The 17235-nt window shown below is 39.8% G+C and overlaps 1 protein-coding gene across 4 annotated transcripts; it reads right to left on the reverse strand.

The window, feature by feature from the left end:
- Nucleotides 1-538: 538 nt before the first annotated feature.
- Nucleotides 539-16099, reverse strand: LOC139465916 (abl interactor 1-like). Of its 4 annotated transcripts, XM_071247916.1 has the most exons (8): nucleotides 15967-16099; nucleotides 14918-15085; nucleotides 13076-13264; nucleotides 12312-12696; nucleotides 11739-11780; nucleotides 9446-9511; nucleotides 6245-6433; nucleotides 539-5185 (listed from the first exon to the last, which is right to left on the reverse strand). In XM_071247916.1, the coding sequence occupies exons 1-8, from the start codon at nucleotides 16087-16089 to the stop codon at nucleotides 5022-5024; spliced, it is 1326 nt and encodes a 441-aa protein (XP_071104017.1). In that variant the 5' UTR covers nucleotides 16090-16099; the 3' UTR covers nucleotides 539-5021. The 4 variants fall into 4 exon arrangements, with proteins under 4 accessions (XP_071104017.1, XP_071104018.1, XP_071104019.1 ...); XM_071247917.1 differs by lacking the exon at nucleotides 11739-11780; XM_071247918.1 differs by lacking the exon at nucleotides 9446-9511.
- Between the last annotated feature and the right edge of the window lie 1136 nt (nucleotides 16100-17235).

Here is a 17235-nt window from a genome sequence, read left to right on the forward strand (position 1 = left end):
TGAAAGATTTTATGCCGCTTCATTTAATAATTTGTTATGTTACACAATTTAAAGTGATCATCAGTTTTTTAACTCCTCTATTTTGGAGGTAATAATCACTCCAAATTTAATATAGCATAAATATCAATTTTGGGGAATTTTTGTTGTACTGCTTGCTGTTTTCTCTTTTGATAGTTCTTTCTTTTTTCAGTTTACATTAATGTAGTGATGAACCAAATTCCTCAAGTCTCCATTACAGAAATTGTTTTACAGAATTTGATTCCGTGTGTAGAACTCAAATTGCCTTGACTGTCATCCAGGAGTTGTTACTGCTTCACGTACCAACAGCTGAAATAAGAAATAGGACTACTATGCTTGTCAGGTGATGGTTTCCAAATCAACTACTGCCATCAAAGGTTTCTTCCCAAAATATAAATTACTACCCAAATTGTAAAACTGACAATCTTCTTGGTCTTCATCCAAGTTCAAATATCCATGCCCAGGGTCATATCGTTCACAACCGGGTTCGCATATGGTCCAACAACAACATCACATACAATATCATTCAACTTGATTTTATTCTTAAGTGTGATAATGGAAGAGCATTTGTACAAGTAATACTGCATAATAAATGTAAAACAAAAATCTTGTTCATTATCAGGTGGAAAGTATCAGCGGTATTATCACTAATGGCTACTCTGTAGTCAGTACTCAAAATCACCATGGCAACACAAGTGTTATTTCTAGGAAAAGAGAATTGAGAATGCCTATTCAAAACTGAAAAAAAAAAATCTTTGACAAAACTTCAACCTGTATGTAACCCGTGACCACAATGTTAATATTATAAAGGAAGACAATTAGTCATTAATTCTATCAATTCTTACGTTAGTAATATTTTTAAAAGTAATAATTAATGAACAAGAAAACATCATGTCAATAAAAAAACAACCCTCCCAAATGTTTTAGCTACAAAAGTCATGTAAATGAAAAAAAGAGAGTTTAAATTTCCCTCATTTCTCTATCTTCAAAAGCAAATTGTGTGTAAAGTGAAGGAATCAACAACTGTGTGACATCGAAGCTGAAATAACAACTGCATCAACAATTAAGAAAATGTTGTCCCTCGACACACAAGTCCATAAACATGATAAACAGTACAAAGATCCTAAAACTCATTCAAAAATATATTCAACAATGGACATGGATTTTGAAAATTTACGGAAAATATATTCATCCCAAGGAGTTGAGATTTTAGGCCCCTTTTAAAATGTTTTCCGTCAAAGCAAATCAGTTAGTTGTGGACGATAGCACACAGCACCACATGTCAGCAATGTTCAAGGACAACAGTGTTGAGGCACGCATGGTAATATTTCATTAATAGGGAAATACTATGACTTTGTACACATAACTAATGCACATATCAAGGCACATTAAAATTCGCAGTTAAGAAAAACGTGTCTTTTACACGTCTGTCACTAAATTTTCACCCAACCTCCAAAACACACCAGAAATAAATGACAAAATCTTAACTTAGACCATTTCCAACAAGGAGCGTGAGTGCACATTTATACTTTTACTGAATCATTGAAGCTACACTAATTAACCCTGAAGACTTAATAATGACTTTAACACTGCACTCAGACATATTCCAGCTACATGACAGCGGCTTGAAAATGATCAAGTCTGGACCAGATAATCCATTGACTGACATCATGAGCATCAATCAATCAATGCAATCAACTAAGTCACTGAGCTTGACGACCTGATCCACTTAGTTGCCTCTAATGAGCGGAATAGAGGCGATCCCCTTGTACAAATGCTCCAGTGGCCCTTTCTCTGTGAGTCCACCTAAAACTAACTGCCTATATTGAAGCCTTTATCTTATGAATGCAACTGTGTCAAACAACTACACTCTGTTATTACCATACATGACATTCTAAACACCCAGGGAATGGGAATCTCTTTCAATGTTGGTGCTTATTATGACTATCTATTCTACTTTGATTTAACCAACCCGTGAAGATCTGGGGTCTTCAGCAACCCATGCTTGCCGTCAGTTGAAGTTAGGGTTTCAAAATGTGAGGAACCCTTTTCGAGGCCCGAGTGCATTGTCTATCTCATACAGCGTGAGGGTTACAACAAGGCAAGCTATTGAACTTCACTTGGTGAACACAGTGTGATAGAAAATGCAATGTAGCCATGGCAACAGCATGTACATGACATGACTGACAAGCAACTGCAGAAACAGGAAGTAGTTGTGCATGATTATCATTTGCCAAATATGGTAATGAACCTAGTCCTTCAGAAATAATGCAAAATAATAGTATAATAATAATAAATGCAAACCTAATAATAGAAACTATGGCAGATAGTTAAGTTTTACCATACTCCTGACTGTTCGATTTATTAATTTCCTTATGCCTGTTAACAGAATCCTTAGAACTGGTATATTTTATAAAAACAAAACATTAATATTATTCAAAATGATTTTCCTCACAATAACATAAAATATGACAAGATTTGACAAATAAATATGAAAAAAATCAAAATCAGATCTAAATACAGAAACAGACAAAATGAAGAATAATCTGTTTGATCAATGTAAATAATCTGAAAAAAAAAACACAGGTGAAATAATGCCATGTCAACCGGTGCAGTGTCGGGTGTACATATGGAAATATCTATTCTCTGGAAAACTATGAGCAATAGTGACTATGAGACAATCGCCAGTCTAACATCAATGCACCTTAATATGAAAGGAGCGAGTCAAGGTTAACTCCAACTAGAGTGAGCGAGTATGGTTTTACGCTGCTTTTAGCAATATTCCAGCAATATCATGGCATGACGAGCGAACGCTTTAACCACTAGGCTACCTGACCGCCCCAACTCCACCTAGAACAGTATTTAGTCCCCTGGCCTGCAAGCCTAAGTTACACAGGTTGTAAATGTTCACCAGTACAGCAAAGATGGAGCTGAGGGACCAAGGTAACCGGTAACCAGGACAATATGGGACTGCAACCACTTATCAGCATATTTTGGCTGGCTTAGGATAAAAAGACCAGATAACATGACACAGATTTAGCCAAGGTTTCAAAAGAAGTACCCAGGGCAGGCAAATTGGGAATTATCACTTTTGTTCAAATTTGCATTTTTGTTCAAGTTGTTATTTTCTTAAATTCAGTGCTATATTAATGTTGCATTCAAAGCAACAATGTAAAACTGACCATTTAATCCTGTTCCTCTTTATTGGTCCTGCTAACTGTTGGGTAACTAATTGGGTAACTTTTTAATTCCACTTTGGGAGTTCTTTCTCTAACATTGCTGCAGACTTGGGGCTGAATGTCAGCCCCTGAGCAGGTCAAGATATATATCACTGGATACCATGTACTCAACACCAATGAGCATATATGGTTTAAAACTAGGTAGCTGGTCAGTTAACATAATAATCATGCTTAAATTACCAGGGCTGACAAACCCAGTATTATCAGCAATTGGCACAGCAAAGGGACACAACTCTGCAAAGCAATATTAGTGCACCTGTAGGTCAGAACACTTATAAACATACATCTACCGGTACATACAAATAACAATATGTCAGGTTCTACTGAAACCCTAGCACCCATAACACAAACATAACAAACACAGTTTCCTTGAGAGTGATTTATCATGAAAATAAACAATAATCACAGTTTTTGAAGGCCTTCTGGAATGAATCATATCATTGGAATGGTCCAATATCTACATGTATGGTATTAAATATGTTTAACATTGCTTGAACATGCTGTAGGCACCAAGCTTAAAATAATTTTATATATAAAACTATTAAAACCTTATGGCAAAATGGAGAAACAGCGATAGAAACTAACAATTTTAGCCCACTAGTCCTTAAAATGATAACATATAGCAAAAACATTAAAAAGTGCAAATTTCTACACTACCTTGAGATACCTTAAACTAATGGGCAGTTTGGCAAGAGCTATAGGACTAGTGCCAATGTCTATCGCTGGAGTAAGGCAAGAAAGTGACAAGGCACGGAGAAACTGCGGTCATTTATCAATATGGATTCACAAACTCCTTGTTACGAAAATATGCATATATCTCATTAGAGAAAGGTCAATGGAATTTGTGCTCATTTGAAAACATATTGGCTCTTCAATTTTGACCAAACATATACATGAAACAAGACCTGACGAGACCTGATACAAAATAAATTCTGACAATGACACACCATCATATATATATTACATATCAATCTAGCAAACCAACAACAACCGTTGATAGTTTCTACTTGCCACAATGTACACAAGTGCTTCAAGGGATACAATCTGTATATGGCATAGATTATGTTTTCCATTAACATCACAAATAAAATAATATAAATTGTATAAACAAAACAGTTTGCTAGTTGCCAGTCTTTTCTAAGATGCAAACTGAACACTTCATTCTGTGCATTCACATGCTGAAGCTATGGAATGATAAGAAATAATAAATGTCATGACGCAGAACGTCTGCATGTGACTTAATGCAATATTACATGCTCTAGTAAGGCCCCATCTAAATTTGGACATAAATAAGTCTGTTGAACTGAACTGTACTTGTGATACTATTATGACACTAACCAAAAATGATGAAACCTGACAGGTTCCTGTAACAATGACCTGTATGGTGAGACATCATTTTGCTCTACAGTCTAGCACTTCTATCTTGGCCCATGATGTCGTAACTAGTGACTTGTCAAGCCCAGGTATGGCCAGTGCATAAAGGCACCATTATCAATAACTGGTAGCTGGTCTAGTCACTCAAATAATGTACACCTAACAAAGTGACTCAAAATGACTTGATTCAAATGTGCAGGGTGTGCCAAATGACCTGGGCCCCGATCTTAGCGCTACAATGATCGTAAACCTATGTTAGAGTATGGGACTTACGATCACCTTAGTGCTAAGATCTCTTGGAGGAACTGGGCCCTGGGGGGTGAGAGCCTAGCTATTGGGCTATACACCTGTGTTGAAGTGTGTATATTTGTTGTGACACACTTGTGTAGTCTACATGCAGGGTTCCACGTAGTTGGACGGGAACAGGCCACGCTGTCCGTCCATCATTCCCTCCCACCAGTCGTCCTCATTCTTCTTCAGCACAAAAATCAGCGAGTTCTCCGAAAATGTGAGCTCATCCTCCTTCTCTGCCTTGTAGTCATAGATGGCTATAACTGAAGACACAGACAACATTTATACATCACACACTGCAATAACTGGGCGTCAAAATCAATAGTTTATACATCACTGATCATTAATTGCTGAAACTGGAGCAAAAAGAACATATGAAATAGGGCTGGGACGGATAAATTAGGTCCTTGGGTCGGGTGGGTACTGTGTAGGACCCGGGTACCCACAGGACAACCTGGACCCGTGGTTAGTCACATGATTATATTGTTTAATGGCAAAAATTACCTAGAACTCTATGTTCACACTATATGTGACAAATTGTTCAAATTTCTTTCTTACTATGCACACATTCCTTCTAACTTTATATGTTTGCATAAAGATAAAACTTCAGTCAACTTCAGTGTATGCATGACAGATCGGTTTATATGTGTTTCTTAATACATTTTGACAGGAGTAACGTCAAACGTTACCCAATCGGACATTTTGTACCTATCTCTTGAGACCTACCAGGGGTAACTTGGTAGGGTCCAGTAATAGGGGGATGGGTACCTGGGTAGTAAATTTGGACTCGTCGCAGCCCTAATATTAAACATAACATACAGCAGAAATTGGGAGATAAAACAATATTTTATATATCTAAAACTGCTATAGCTGAAGATAAAAACAGTTATCACACAGCTTTCAGCAAGCACATGAGAGCCAAGGTTTCCACTGATGGTGTGTTGTGATTGTTGCAGGAATGAAAAGTTATTGTGAAGAGGTTTTTATATGAACTTGCCTCTGAACCCTCTCTGGTGACATGACTCATTTGCATATGGTAGGAGTGCTCCTTATATGGACTGTGTTTGTTACCCTACCATGCCTACCTTCATTGTTCTCTCTATGGTATATATTTCCATTCACAGCAGTACAATTGTTTGACTGATCCTCTTTGTGTTTTGTATGTCACAAGAACATTTGGGTGTAGTTCCAACATGGATTACCTGCAGTGCTGGCAGAGAAGACCGTCAGCACCTCTCTCTATCATCATTAGATCATCACCATTAGAACATCATTAAATCTTTATTAGGTCATCATCAGTCTAACAGTGCATGACTAGTTACCCTTTTCCAGGTACTGTTTGGGGATCCAGTCCGGCTGCGTGGTGAGCTGGGGCCCTGTCTCCATGTAGGGGTCCTCTGGGGGTGGAGGCGGCGGCTGACTGTCTGTGTCACTGAACTCTGGGGGTGGCGGAGGAGGGTCACTGCCATAGGCATACGCAGCCTGGGGAGGTGGGGGTGGGGGTGGCGACACTAGTGATGGAAGAAAGGCCAGTCATTAGATAATCATAATTCGTAATTTCACAATTACTGAATTATTTGGGTTTATGAATCTTTGAAGTTTTTTCACAGCAAGTCAAGAGGAAGGCTCAAAGTGACCACGGTCACAGATTCCCGGAGATATGGTGCAGATAGACCAAGGGTCAAGCCCAACCTGTGATGAAAAGCCACCATATTGGATCCTGGCATGGCTTCCTGACACCTTAGGCCAGTGGGACACTTTATCCAGCCTTAGAAATAATTTTTCTTCAAAGACTAGTCTGATGACTAGGGTAAACTTATTTCACTAGTCCTCAGAGTTTGTAGCTAGTTCTGCTTGAACAAGACAAAAATGTTTATTGAGAACTGGTTAAGTATTATAGCCCTACAAAATGCTAGTAGTCAATGAGGATGACCATCATTGCATTTTTACTAGTCCTCAGCACAATTTAGTAGTCCGTGGCTAGCAGACTAGCATGAACTGAGCTGTGCATCCCTGGTTAGACTTTTCCATAAGACTTTTGACTGACAGCTTATGTTTCAAGTGCAGCTGTATGTTGCATCTGTATCAGCTAATATGTCTGGAGCAGAGCAGTTAGTCTGGACATTGGTTATCAACCCTTGTTTCACATCACAGGTTGTGTTTGTTCGTTTGTTTGTTTGTTTGTTGTTTAATGCTGCACTCAGCAATATCCAAGCTATATGACGGCTGTCTGTAAATAATCGATTTTATATTGTTATACCTCTATTAAGAATCTAGCAATTCCATTGGTTAATCCATAGCACGTGACGAAACAATACATTTATATGAAGACCCCAAGATCCTGTGACTGACACTGACCTTGAATATTGACTCTTCACAATCACATCATGTGATGAATATTGACTCATCTGCTAGAATTCAAGGTGGCGTCTTATACTAACATTTCATGGTTCATGTTACCACAATGAAACAGGACAGTTTAAAGGCTTCATAAACTCTAAATTGAATTTCGGTTTAACAAAACGATTGATTCCTCTTTACGAGGTCAATATGCAAAAAGAAGGACCCTCAGACCTGACCCCTTCGGCAGCCACACCAGTCCTTCTTTTTGCATATTGACCTGGCCAAGAGTAATTATTTATATATTGTGAATATCAGTGTCACTCAGTTAGTCAGCTATATGTTATCCTTGTATATTATCATTATTGGATCATTATCATCAGATGTTATCACCTGAAGCTGCTGAGGATAATGACATGATACAACTAGTGGTGTCACAATTCACCGATGTATTGATGTTACCATGGTTACCCTTGAAATTAGGATACACTTACCTATGTATCGTTCGTTTGTGATTTGCAAACAGTATTGCAATAACCCATCATGGTATCACAAAACAACACGCCTATTGCCTATTGCTGGTGGAAAAACTGATTGCCTATTGCCGGTGGAAAAACTGATTGCCTATTGCCGGTGGAAAAACTGATTGCCTATTGCTGGTGGAAAAACTGATTGCCTATTGCTGGTGGAAAAACTGATTGCCTATTGCTGGTGGAAAAACTGATTGCCTATTGCTGGTGGAAAAACTGATTGCCTATTGCTGGTGGAAAAACTGATTGCCTATTGCTGGTGGAAAAACTGATTGCCTATTGCTGGTGGAAAAAGCCTACTTAGCCAGTCATGGTGTTTGACACAAACTGGTTGATCACAACAACCTCTTGTAGCTGAATGTCACTCAAATAAGTTGCAAATTAAGTATCACAATACATAGTGAATCAAGCATTGTGATTTGTATCGATATGTACACTTGGCATAGGATGTACCAAGTATCACATTAAACATCCAAGTAAGCAATTTCACCCCCCTCAGGCTTGAACAGGGGTATGTCATCTTTTCATACCGAAACTGCCAAGAGAGAGAAAGTAACCCTGTGTAAGAGTATTGTGATGCCCTGAATTTTGGGTCAGGTTTTACACCCTACTGACCTGGTAATACCACACAAACAAGCAGTGTCCGAAAGAACTGCCTGCCCGCCGGCCTGTGCCTGGCAACTAATCTGTCGGCTGCATGAAATTTTACTTCACCTGCCCGACTGTCTGGCAGATAATGTTAAGACTACTTACTTATCAATCTCATTAAAATAAGATCTTAGTTCTCGCTACCGCGAAAAAAAGATCTGAGGACATCCAATTAGGGGTCATGTCAGAACGACCTTTCATCTGACCAATCAGAGTGTCGCTTACCAGATCATTTAAAGGACAGTCGGAATGTGATTTCTAATCACGCAACTTCAAAAACTGAATCCATACAATCTAAACCATCTATTAGCCATTCCAGAATGTTCTTTTGTTCAGGTTTCAAATTTTTAAGCGAGAATTTGTCAAAATATGTTTCGGAGCATAGTCGCCCATTTGAAACTACTGCCATAAAGCACAAGAAAGCTGCCTTCTGACTGGCTAATGTCGACTTCTTGTCAGTCATTCCATTGGTCGGTCAGAGTTCACAAAAGGTCGGTCTGACGTGACTCGTAATGGGATGTCCTCAGATCATTGTTTAGGGGTAGCAAAACTAAGATCGGATTTTAACGAGATTGACTTACTTATTCAAATTTATATTAATTCCTTGTAGGTTCTCTAGTAATTGTTTGCAATATTTTAACTGAATCAAGACGGGATTCATCTCTTAGTTTTTGTGATTTTTCCATATTCAAAATGTCTGAATGAGGGCAGGTAACTTTAAAGATGGGCAGGCAACACTTATGGGTCACCAGCCCGACTGCCTTGTTTGGTTTTAAAATTATTTTAAACACAGCAAATAAATCCTCCAACATAGTTGTCAGGAGGAAGTGCCTACTCAGCACATCTACATCTCTAGCTGAAGCACTTCTCTCTAGAACAAGCATCTTTGTAAGAACCTACTAACACTGCAATCAAAATAGTCGGATAAAAGAGGGGCGTAAAGCGGGATGGGCAAAGAGCATGAAGAGGGTAAGGGTGGCAACAATAGCGCGGGATCATGCCGACCTGTTGAAGCAAGGGCATCCTGACCTTCATTGTCCATGGCTGGAGGGGGAGGAGGCAGCGGCACATCTGTAACCATGACAACACAACATGCAGGAAGCATACACCCCATTACCTGGCAAGCTGGCTTACTACAACTAATACTACTGTATAACTGCAATGTATACGCTAACAGCTTTACTGCTGCATACATATCTAGAGTAATGAAACATGAACATGGTCAGTCATAAAAACGTGTACCGTATTCAACGTAACAAGCGCCCACGGCGAAATTAGCTAAGATATTGGCTATTGGACAATCCCAATCAGCACCCCTTCCGAGTGATCAATGTACACAAGACTTATTTATTCGCGAATAATATGCACTCGTGTGTTTTACGCACCCTTAACTATGGGCATATAATTCTGGAAAAATATATCTGTCGTCGTAAACATTTCAGGCTGTCAGCATAAACCACGAAATTTATCTTTCAACTCTGTTTTTTCCACCAAAATAACATTCTAATAAGAGCCCCTTATTTCTAATTTTGAGAGCACCCTGGGGTTTATTACGTCGAATACGGTAATTAACCAACGTTATTTCTACTTACCCGTGCATCTGTCTCGATCTCCTAATTCATGACTCTCCTGAGTATATTTTCCTATACTCCTATCACCCAGACACATTGTCTGCACAACACCTTCATGTATATTAACCTTAATCAAGAATAATCCTAGGAAAATTGAATTTTCATGCTTCAGAGTTGATGAAGAGAATAGAACACAAAAAAGAGATACTTCAAAAACGGTCCACTTTGGAAATAATCCTTGCACCAGAGGTTTGCAAAATAGCAGATGGAAAATTGAACCGAAGTGAACATAAAGCAAGGATCTAGACATGTTGGCTCAAAAAGATTAGAAAAAAATTCAGACTGACCAAGTTGCCAAAGTTATGAAATGATGGTTCACCTGTATCAATTTCAATCATTCTGTTCCGAATTGACCACTTCTTCCCAAATGTTTACATGTCCTATTGCTACACAAAGGATCTCAAGCCTATGACTATACCATGATTACGTACTAAAACTTTATCTTTCCTAAAAACACCCCAATATCACTGAAGCTCAACAACAAGGCATTTGTATGTTTTATTTTTAATGAACCTCTAACTGCCTAACGATTCAACGATTCAACGATTCAACGATACAAAAGTACTAACAATACTTGTATTGTCAGTCTGTGTGATCGTTACACGCTTTAAATAGAACAGAAACTGACAGAGTTACCTCCTGAAAAAGGCTGAAGAAGCATAGCGCAACTTGTAAGCATAAGTTTTTTTAGAGTTAAATTTCCGTGACTTCATCATTTGTTACTATTTGTTGGTGTATCATGATAGCAGCAATATCATCAGTCTGTATCGTGATACATATTGCATTGCAAGATACCAGGCGAAACTCAGCTCTAATATACGATGTTGTTGTTGTTTGTTGTTTAACGTCGTACTCAGCAATATTCCAGCTATATGACGACCGTCTATAAATAATCGAGTGATTGATATCATGAGCATCGATCCTGGCTACTGGGATACGATGACATGCATCAACCAAGTCAGGGAGCCTGAGCACCGAATCCTGTTAGTTGCCTCTTACGAATAGCATAATCACCTTCTACGACAAGCATAGTCGCCTTCTATGACAAGCATATTCACCTTCTACGACAAGCATATTCACCTTCTACGACAAGCATAGTCAACTTTTACGGCAAGCATGGGTTGCTTAAGACCAATTCTACCCCGGATCTTCACGGGTCTAATATACACTGATAACAGAGAGGTACATCTGAAGAGAGGAGAAAAAGGCAGATCTGGCGACATACAAGGTACAGCAACAGCAGCAACAGTAGCCCGAATATCGGCATAGCAACCAGACACAAGGTACAGAAGCCTGGCACCACTGAGCCACTATGCTAGCATACTACATGGAAGCCATCAACTAACATGGACATAGTTGTTGTCAGCCTTCATACTAAATAGAGTACAGGTATGGTGCTGACAAACCAAGAAACATGATCAAGGAGAAACTGGGATTTGAACCCATGGTCTTTGGTTCCTGACATGCCTAAGGGACACAACTCTGTAGAGAGAAATGTGGCACTTTAGACAACTTAGCTTCCCATCAACGTATTAACTAAAATGGCCATTATGGTGTCTCATTAATAGGACTGAAGACAAAGCTGACTATTGACTAATCTCTGCACCATACAGATGCCATTCTCATGCATTATATTGGAGTATTCATTCCCATGCAGGAAGTCTCACCACGCCTACTTGCATTCTGGTAACCCATGTATGAAAAGGGAGCTGTGTTGATAAGATAGAACATGTCATATGAAAATTAACGGATACTTAACAGATGAAATATAAACATGATAAAATAGACAGCAGAAAAAATGGTTATGAATTATTCACAAAATAATCTAATTGGTGTTAAATAGATACAAGTAAAAAAAGCAGAAAAAAACAAAGGTCCTGGGCCCGGTTCCACAAAATGAGTGAGTGAGTGAGTATGGTTTTACGCCACTTTTAGCAATATTCCAGCAATATCACGGCGGGGGACACCAGAAATGTGCTTCACACATTGTACCCATGTCAGGAATCGAACCCGGGTCTTCGGCGTGATGAGCCAACGCTTTAACCACTAGGCTGAGTCCCATCCAGGATTCGGACCTGCACTCTCATAGTGTGGCACCTAATTGCCAGCACACAAAGTCTGTGATCTAACCCACTCAGCCAACTAGGCTTTCACAAAAATGGAAGTCTGACAACTGGTAGTCTAGATCAGCTCCCTTGGCCAAAAGCTATGAATAAAAATTTATATATATGTCTACTTACCACCTGTGGATTCCCGATGGTAGGACACCCTGTCTGACACGGGGCGTGCCATTCCAACAGGAGGGGGTGAGTGGACTGTACCCATTACACTGGGGGCATACAGCATTTCATATCTGTCCCTGGCACCATGCTGGGATTGACCCGGGGCGTACTGTTGACCGACTGGGACAGATGGCGGTGCGACGGGGGGAGCCACTGATCGGTAATGGCTTCTTCCCAGGGTTCCATAGATTGTACCCGATGTGGAGACCCCAGAGATGGATCCTCCTGACACGGAGCCGGACCGCGAGATGGGTGGTGTCGGGGGTCTGGTGGTGGGAGCATGAGAGGAGCCCTGGCTGGCTATAGAAGGGGGTCGGCTGTTCTTGGGGGCAGCAGATGGTGCCTACATAGCAAGAAACATGAGTCAGAGAGAGAAACTTCAGAGAAAGCGCAAAATGTTTCTGATGTTCTTTGATGTAATCATATCCAATGATTTAAATATGCTAGTCGTTAAATCATTTGGACTTTATGTAGCGTTACTAGATTTAAGGAGAAAACAACATGTCGGTCGACTATGATTCTGAAAGAAAGACCACAGGATAGATATTTTGCTCTGACCATGATGTAATAAAGTTCAAAGGATTTTGTTACTTTGTATTTTATGTCAGAAAACATAAACGTAACTGGAACCTTCTTTGTAACGATGTCTAGTTACTTGTGCATTATCCATAACATCACCCTCACAGCTAATGTTATGATAGAAATGAAACAACTGCTTTCACCTTGATTCCATGTCCAGTCGAGTCCAGTGTCGAGTAATCTACGGGTTTGCGCTGATATTTGACTGGACGTTCAGCCTGCTCAGGGAATATGATGCCGTTCTTGGTTCCTACTGCCCTCAGTAAGGTCCTGTTGGTCGTGAGAACACCGATCTCTCGTCTGGCCACCTTCTCTTTGTGTATGTTTACAATCTACAGAGACAGAACAAGAGATTACAACAACAATAATACAATAATGAAAGCATTACTGCTGCACAGACACTAGTCCTTCAGCAGCATGGATGTTAGCTCATGTTGGACATCACTTCATCAGCCATGGTTTTCTTGCCACCAACATTCATGTAAAATAATTTGACAAATGATAATGTCAAGGGCTCTTGCCATCATGTCACATGACTTGTACCCACTGTCAACATGGTCAAGAGAAGCTTGTTATTGAGAGAAGAATATAAAACATGCGCCATTACACCCAAAACCATCTGCCCAAAGAAACATTTGAGTCAGTGATCAAAGGCATTTCCAATACATATTCACTGACAGATTGAGTTGGAATACATCTACCAGCTAGTCCTTCTTACAAACCAGCTGATGTGGTACCTGTGAGAGATGGTTGATGCTAGCCTCTACCAGCTAGTGCTACATATACAATAGCTGATGTGGTACCTGTGAGAGATGGTTGATGCTGGACTCTACCAGCTAGTACTACATATACGAATAGCTGATGTGGTACAGTCATGCCCCGCGTATACGGACTTCAGATATCCGGAAACCTCGGTTCCCGGGCGATTTTCATTCAAAACGAAATAATTACTATGTAAATTTACCCGTATATACGGAAATTCAGTTTCCGGAACCGGATGGTCATTTTCATACACAAAACACTGAAATGCACTGGTGGTAGTTAACCAGCGAAACGTAAGCAACATGCAGTTACAGCACGCGAAAAAAGGGAAATTTGTCTGTTTAAGGAAAAACACCCGTCAGCAAGTTTGGAAACCATCAGTAAGCATTATGGCACTGAATTTGTACATACCATAGGAAAATTGACAATTGGTGACATTTTAAAAGACAAATAGAAGTGGCTAAATCTCCCGGAAAATTCAAATGACTTATCACGATCCCATGTAGCAAAACACCAGAAGCTGGAAGATGCATTATATCTTTGGTTGTGTGACATGACAAGTCGTAATGTGACCGTTAATGATGAAATACTGATAGAGAAAGCTAGCGATTTTGGTGGCAAAATGGACATTTCTGACTTTGCATATTGTCATGGGTGGCTCACTCGATTCAAATCCATTCTCAAAATGTGGTAAAGTTCAAACTTCCATGACAGATTTGTTTAAATGTGTATGTCTTGAATAAAGATTGAGTGGATGTATCTGTTTGCTCTGTCATCTGTCATGAGTTGCATAATTGAAGGGAAGTAACTCTTCCAGTAAGAAGCTGGTTTCAGTTATACGGACGAATTGTGAAATGACGCAAGAGTCTATATAAATGAGGCACGACTGTACCTGTGAGAGATGGTTGATGCTATCCTCTACCAGCTAGTACTACATATACCACTAGCTGATGTACCTGTGAGAGATGGTTGATGCTAGGCTCTACCAGCTAGTACTACATACACCACTAGCTGATGTGGTACCTGTGAGAGATGGTTGATGCTAGGCTCTACCAGCTAGTACTACATACACCACTAGCTGATGTGGTACCTGTGAGAGATGGTTGATGCTAGGCTCTACCAGCTAGTACTACATACACCACTAGCTGATGTGGTACCTGTGAGAGATGGCTGATACTAGCCTCTACCAGCTAGTACTACATATACAATAGCTGATGAGGTACCTGTGAGAGATGGTTGATGCTGGACTCCATCCCTGAGAGTTGGTTCTGCTGCATGTCCAGCAGGTTGAGGAAGTTGGCAGCCAGGGTGTGGATCTGGTAGGCCACGCTGGCAAGAGAGTGGGTGGTGTAGTTCTTTGTCTCCTCCAGGACCTGCTGCTTGTCATCTGCCTGTTACAAAACACAGCATAAGTAGTGAGCAGTACGGGACTTGCTGGATAGAGCCAATAGTAGGCGGTCTTGGTCTTAAGTCATAGTTAAACGACAGTGACGTTGCTAGAGACAAACATCATAAAGATATATTCATGATTTTAGCAAATTATGACAGGTCATTCTTCCATATTATCACTAATATCTTTAGGAATTTTTGATAACAATCGGTCAACGTCAGAGAAAATGAACCAATCTGAAACTCTGAATGATCACTTCTACTTAAAAATAAATAAATTTCATGACACAGTATCTTCACCAAGTTCACATGATGTCTACATACTTTGAAGCAATTAACATACAATTCTAAACAAGGGTGTCATATTCTAGTGTGCTTTTCCACAAAACAATATGCTTCATTAAAAAACAACTATTTGAACACTAGGAAACAATATGTATCAAAATAGTGTTGCCAAAGCTAGTTCAATGATCATGTGATAAATTGTGTTTGTTTATATAGAACTAGAATTTCAATTCACCATTATTTGCCTACTGCCACTGCATATTGGACAAATGTAGAGTAAAATGCACTTGGATGCTGACAATTCCAACTCGAAAGGCCTAATTATGTGAATTCGGCTGCTTTTGATGCCATGATGTTGAATTGGACATATCGAGTCATCTTATCTTGAAACAGTTTTATCAACACTGGCGTACACTAAGTAACAGACAAGGGGTGACACTAGGATACCCACTGGTTACAATATAATCACCTGTCAGCAGCATTCCAGTTCCTGCATTGAACTGAAAACTGAAATATGATGAAAATGAAATGTAAACAGACACCTGTTGATTCAGAATATGAATCAAGTTCTCATTTCACCATAGTCATAGCAATGTACCTGTTTATATCGTTCCTCGCAGTGTTCGGCGAGACGTTGAAGGTTTGCATGGTTTTCCTGTAAATTCTGACGGCCATTTGGGATGTCTGTGTCAATCAGCTGGAACACCTCGCTGGCAGCCATCTTAAAAACTTCCGGCTACTCCCAAAGTTTTCTGTTCTAATGCGCATGCGTGTGGAAGTAGGGTCACTATTCATTCAGGGCGCGAATTTTAATCAACAGTCGACTTCAATATATTATTTGCGTTATTTAGGTATAATAGGTGCATACTGCGATAGTAATTTTACGCACATAGGCTTTTACTTTTATAATAACTCCATAAAGGCAAACAACATATTGAAGCCTAACTATTTTAATTATAACTAAAAACGTCAGCAATATTAACTTCACAGACTGATCATTTAATCAGTACGAAATCAGTGACATCATTAAGAAAAACGTACAACTTTATGGATAACAACTTCTGGTTTATTGCATATAGCGACGTTTTGATGCAGATTCCTGCACTGTTATCAAGTTGGAGTCACTCCAGAATAAACATCGTCACACGTCGGTATATGCAATATACCAAAAGTTCTTATCTATAAAGTTGTACGTACGTTTTTCTTAATTATTTGCCAACTTCTAGAATGCCAATCAAACAATTATCAGTGCCATCGCTCAGCGCAATAACGCAACACAAGACCCTCCCATTGTATGCTCAGCCAGTCAGGACACAGTAGACCTTTAGTGGGAGTGGCCTATATAAATCTATAGTTACACATATTCTTCCAACTCTTTCGGTTTGTAAACAATAATATCACCAGTTAAGTATCTTGGGTGTAAAAATTAAAGGTGAGGTGAGGTGAATTGGGGTTTAACGTCGCGTCTAAGATTATTGCACTTATATATAGCGACCTGTATGCGCATGTGTGCCTGCTTGTACTAGTTCGGACTGATGCCGATTTATAGTGCTAGCTTGCCCACTGAGATATGCCGCAGTTTAACATGAATACCCCACTCAGACAAGGTATACTGACTCCGAGCCGACTTCTCCTTGTTTTAGCTCCTTAATACTGAGCGCCAGACAGGGTAACAACAAGTACCATCTTTTAACATTTCTGACGAGGTCGGAGATTCGCTCCCCGGGCGGACGCTCTACCACTAGAGTGAGTGAGTAAATATGGTTTTACGCCGCTTTTAGCAATATTCCAGCAATATCACGGCGGGGGACACCAGAAATGGGTTTCACACACTGTACCCATGTCGGGAATCGAACCCGGTCTCGGC

This window comes from Haliotis cracherodii, unplaced genomic scaffold, assembly GCF_022045235.1.
Source record: "Haliotis cracherodii isolate W230 unplaced genomic scaffold, xgHalCrac1.p SCAF_18, whole genome shotgun sequence".
In the NCBI taxonomy this organism is placed as follows: domain Eukaryota; kingdom Metazoa; phylum Mollusca; class Gastropoda; order Lepetellida; family Haliotidae; genus Haliotis; species Haliotis cracherodii.

Bases quoted from the DNA above. Each gene is read 5' to 3' on its own strand.
- LOC139465916 (XM_071247916.1), bottom strand. From the start codon at position 16,089: ATGGCTGCCAGCGAGGTGTTCCAGCTGATTGACACAGACATCCCAAAT. The intron at 13,265-14,917 runs GTACCTCATCAG...CTGTCTCTGTAG, and splicing joins GCATCAACCATCTCTCACAG to ATTGTAAACATACACAAAGA. The intron at 6,434-9,445 runs GTCGGCATGATC...TTCCATCACTAG, and splicing joins GGATGCCCTTGCTTCAACAG to TGTCGCCACCCCCACCCCCA.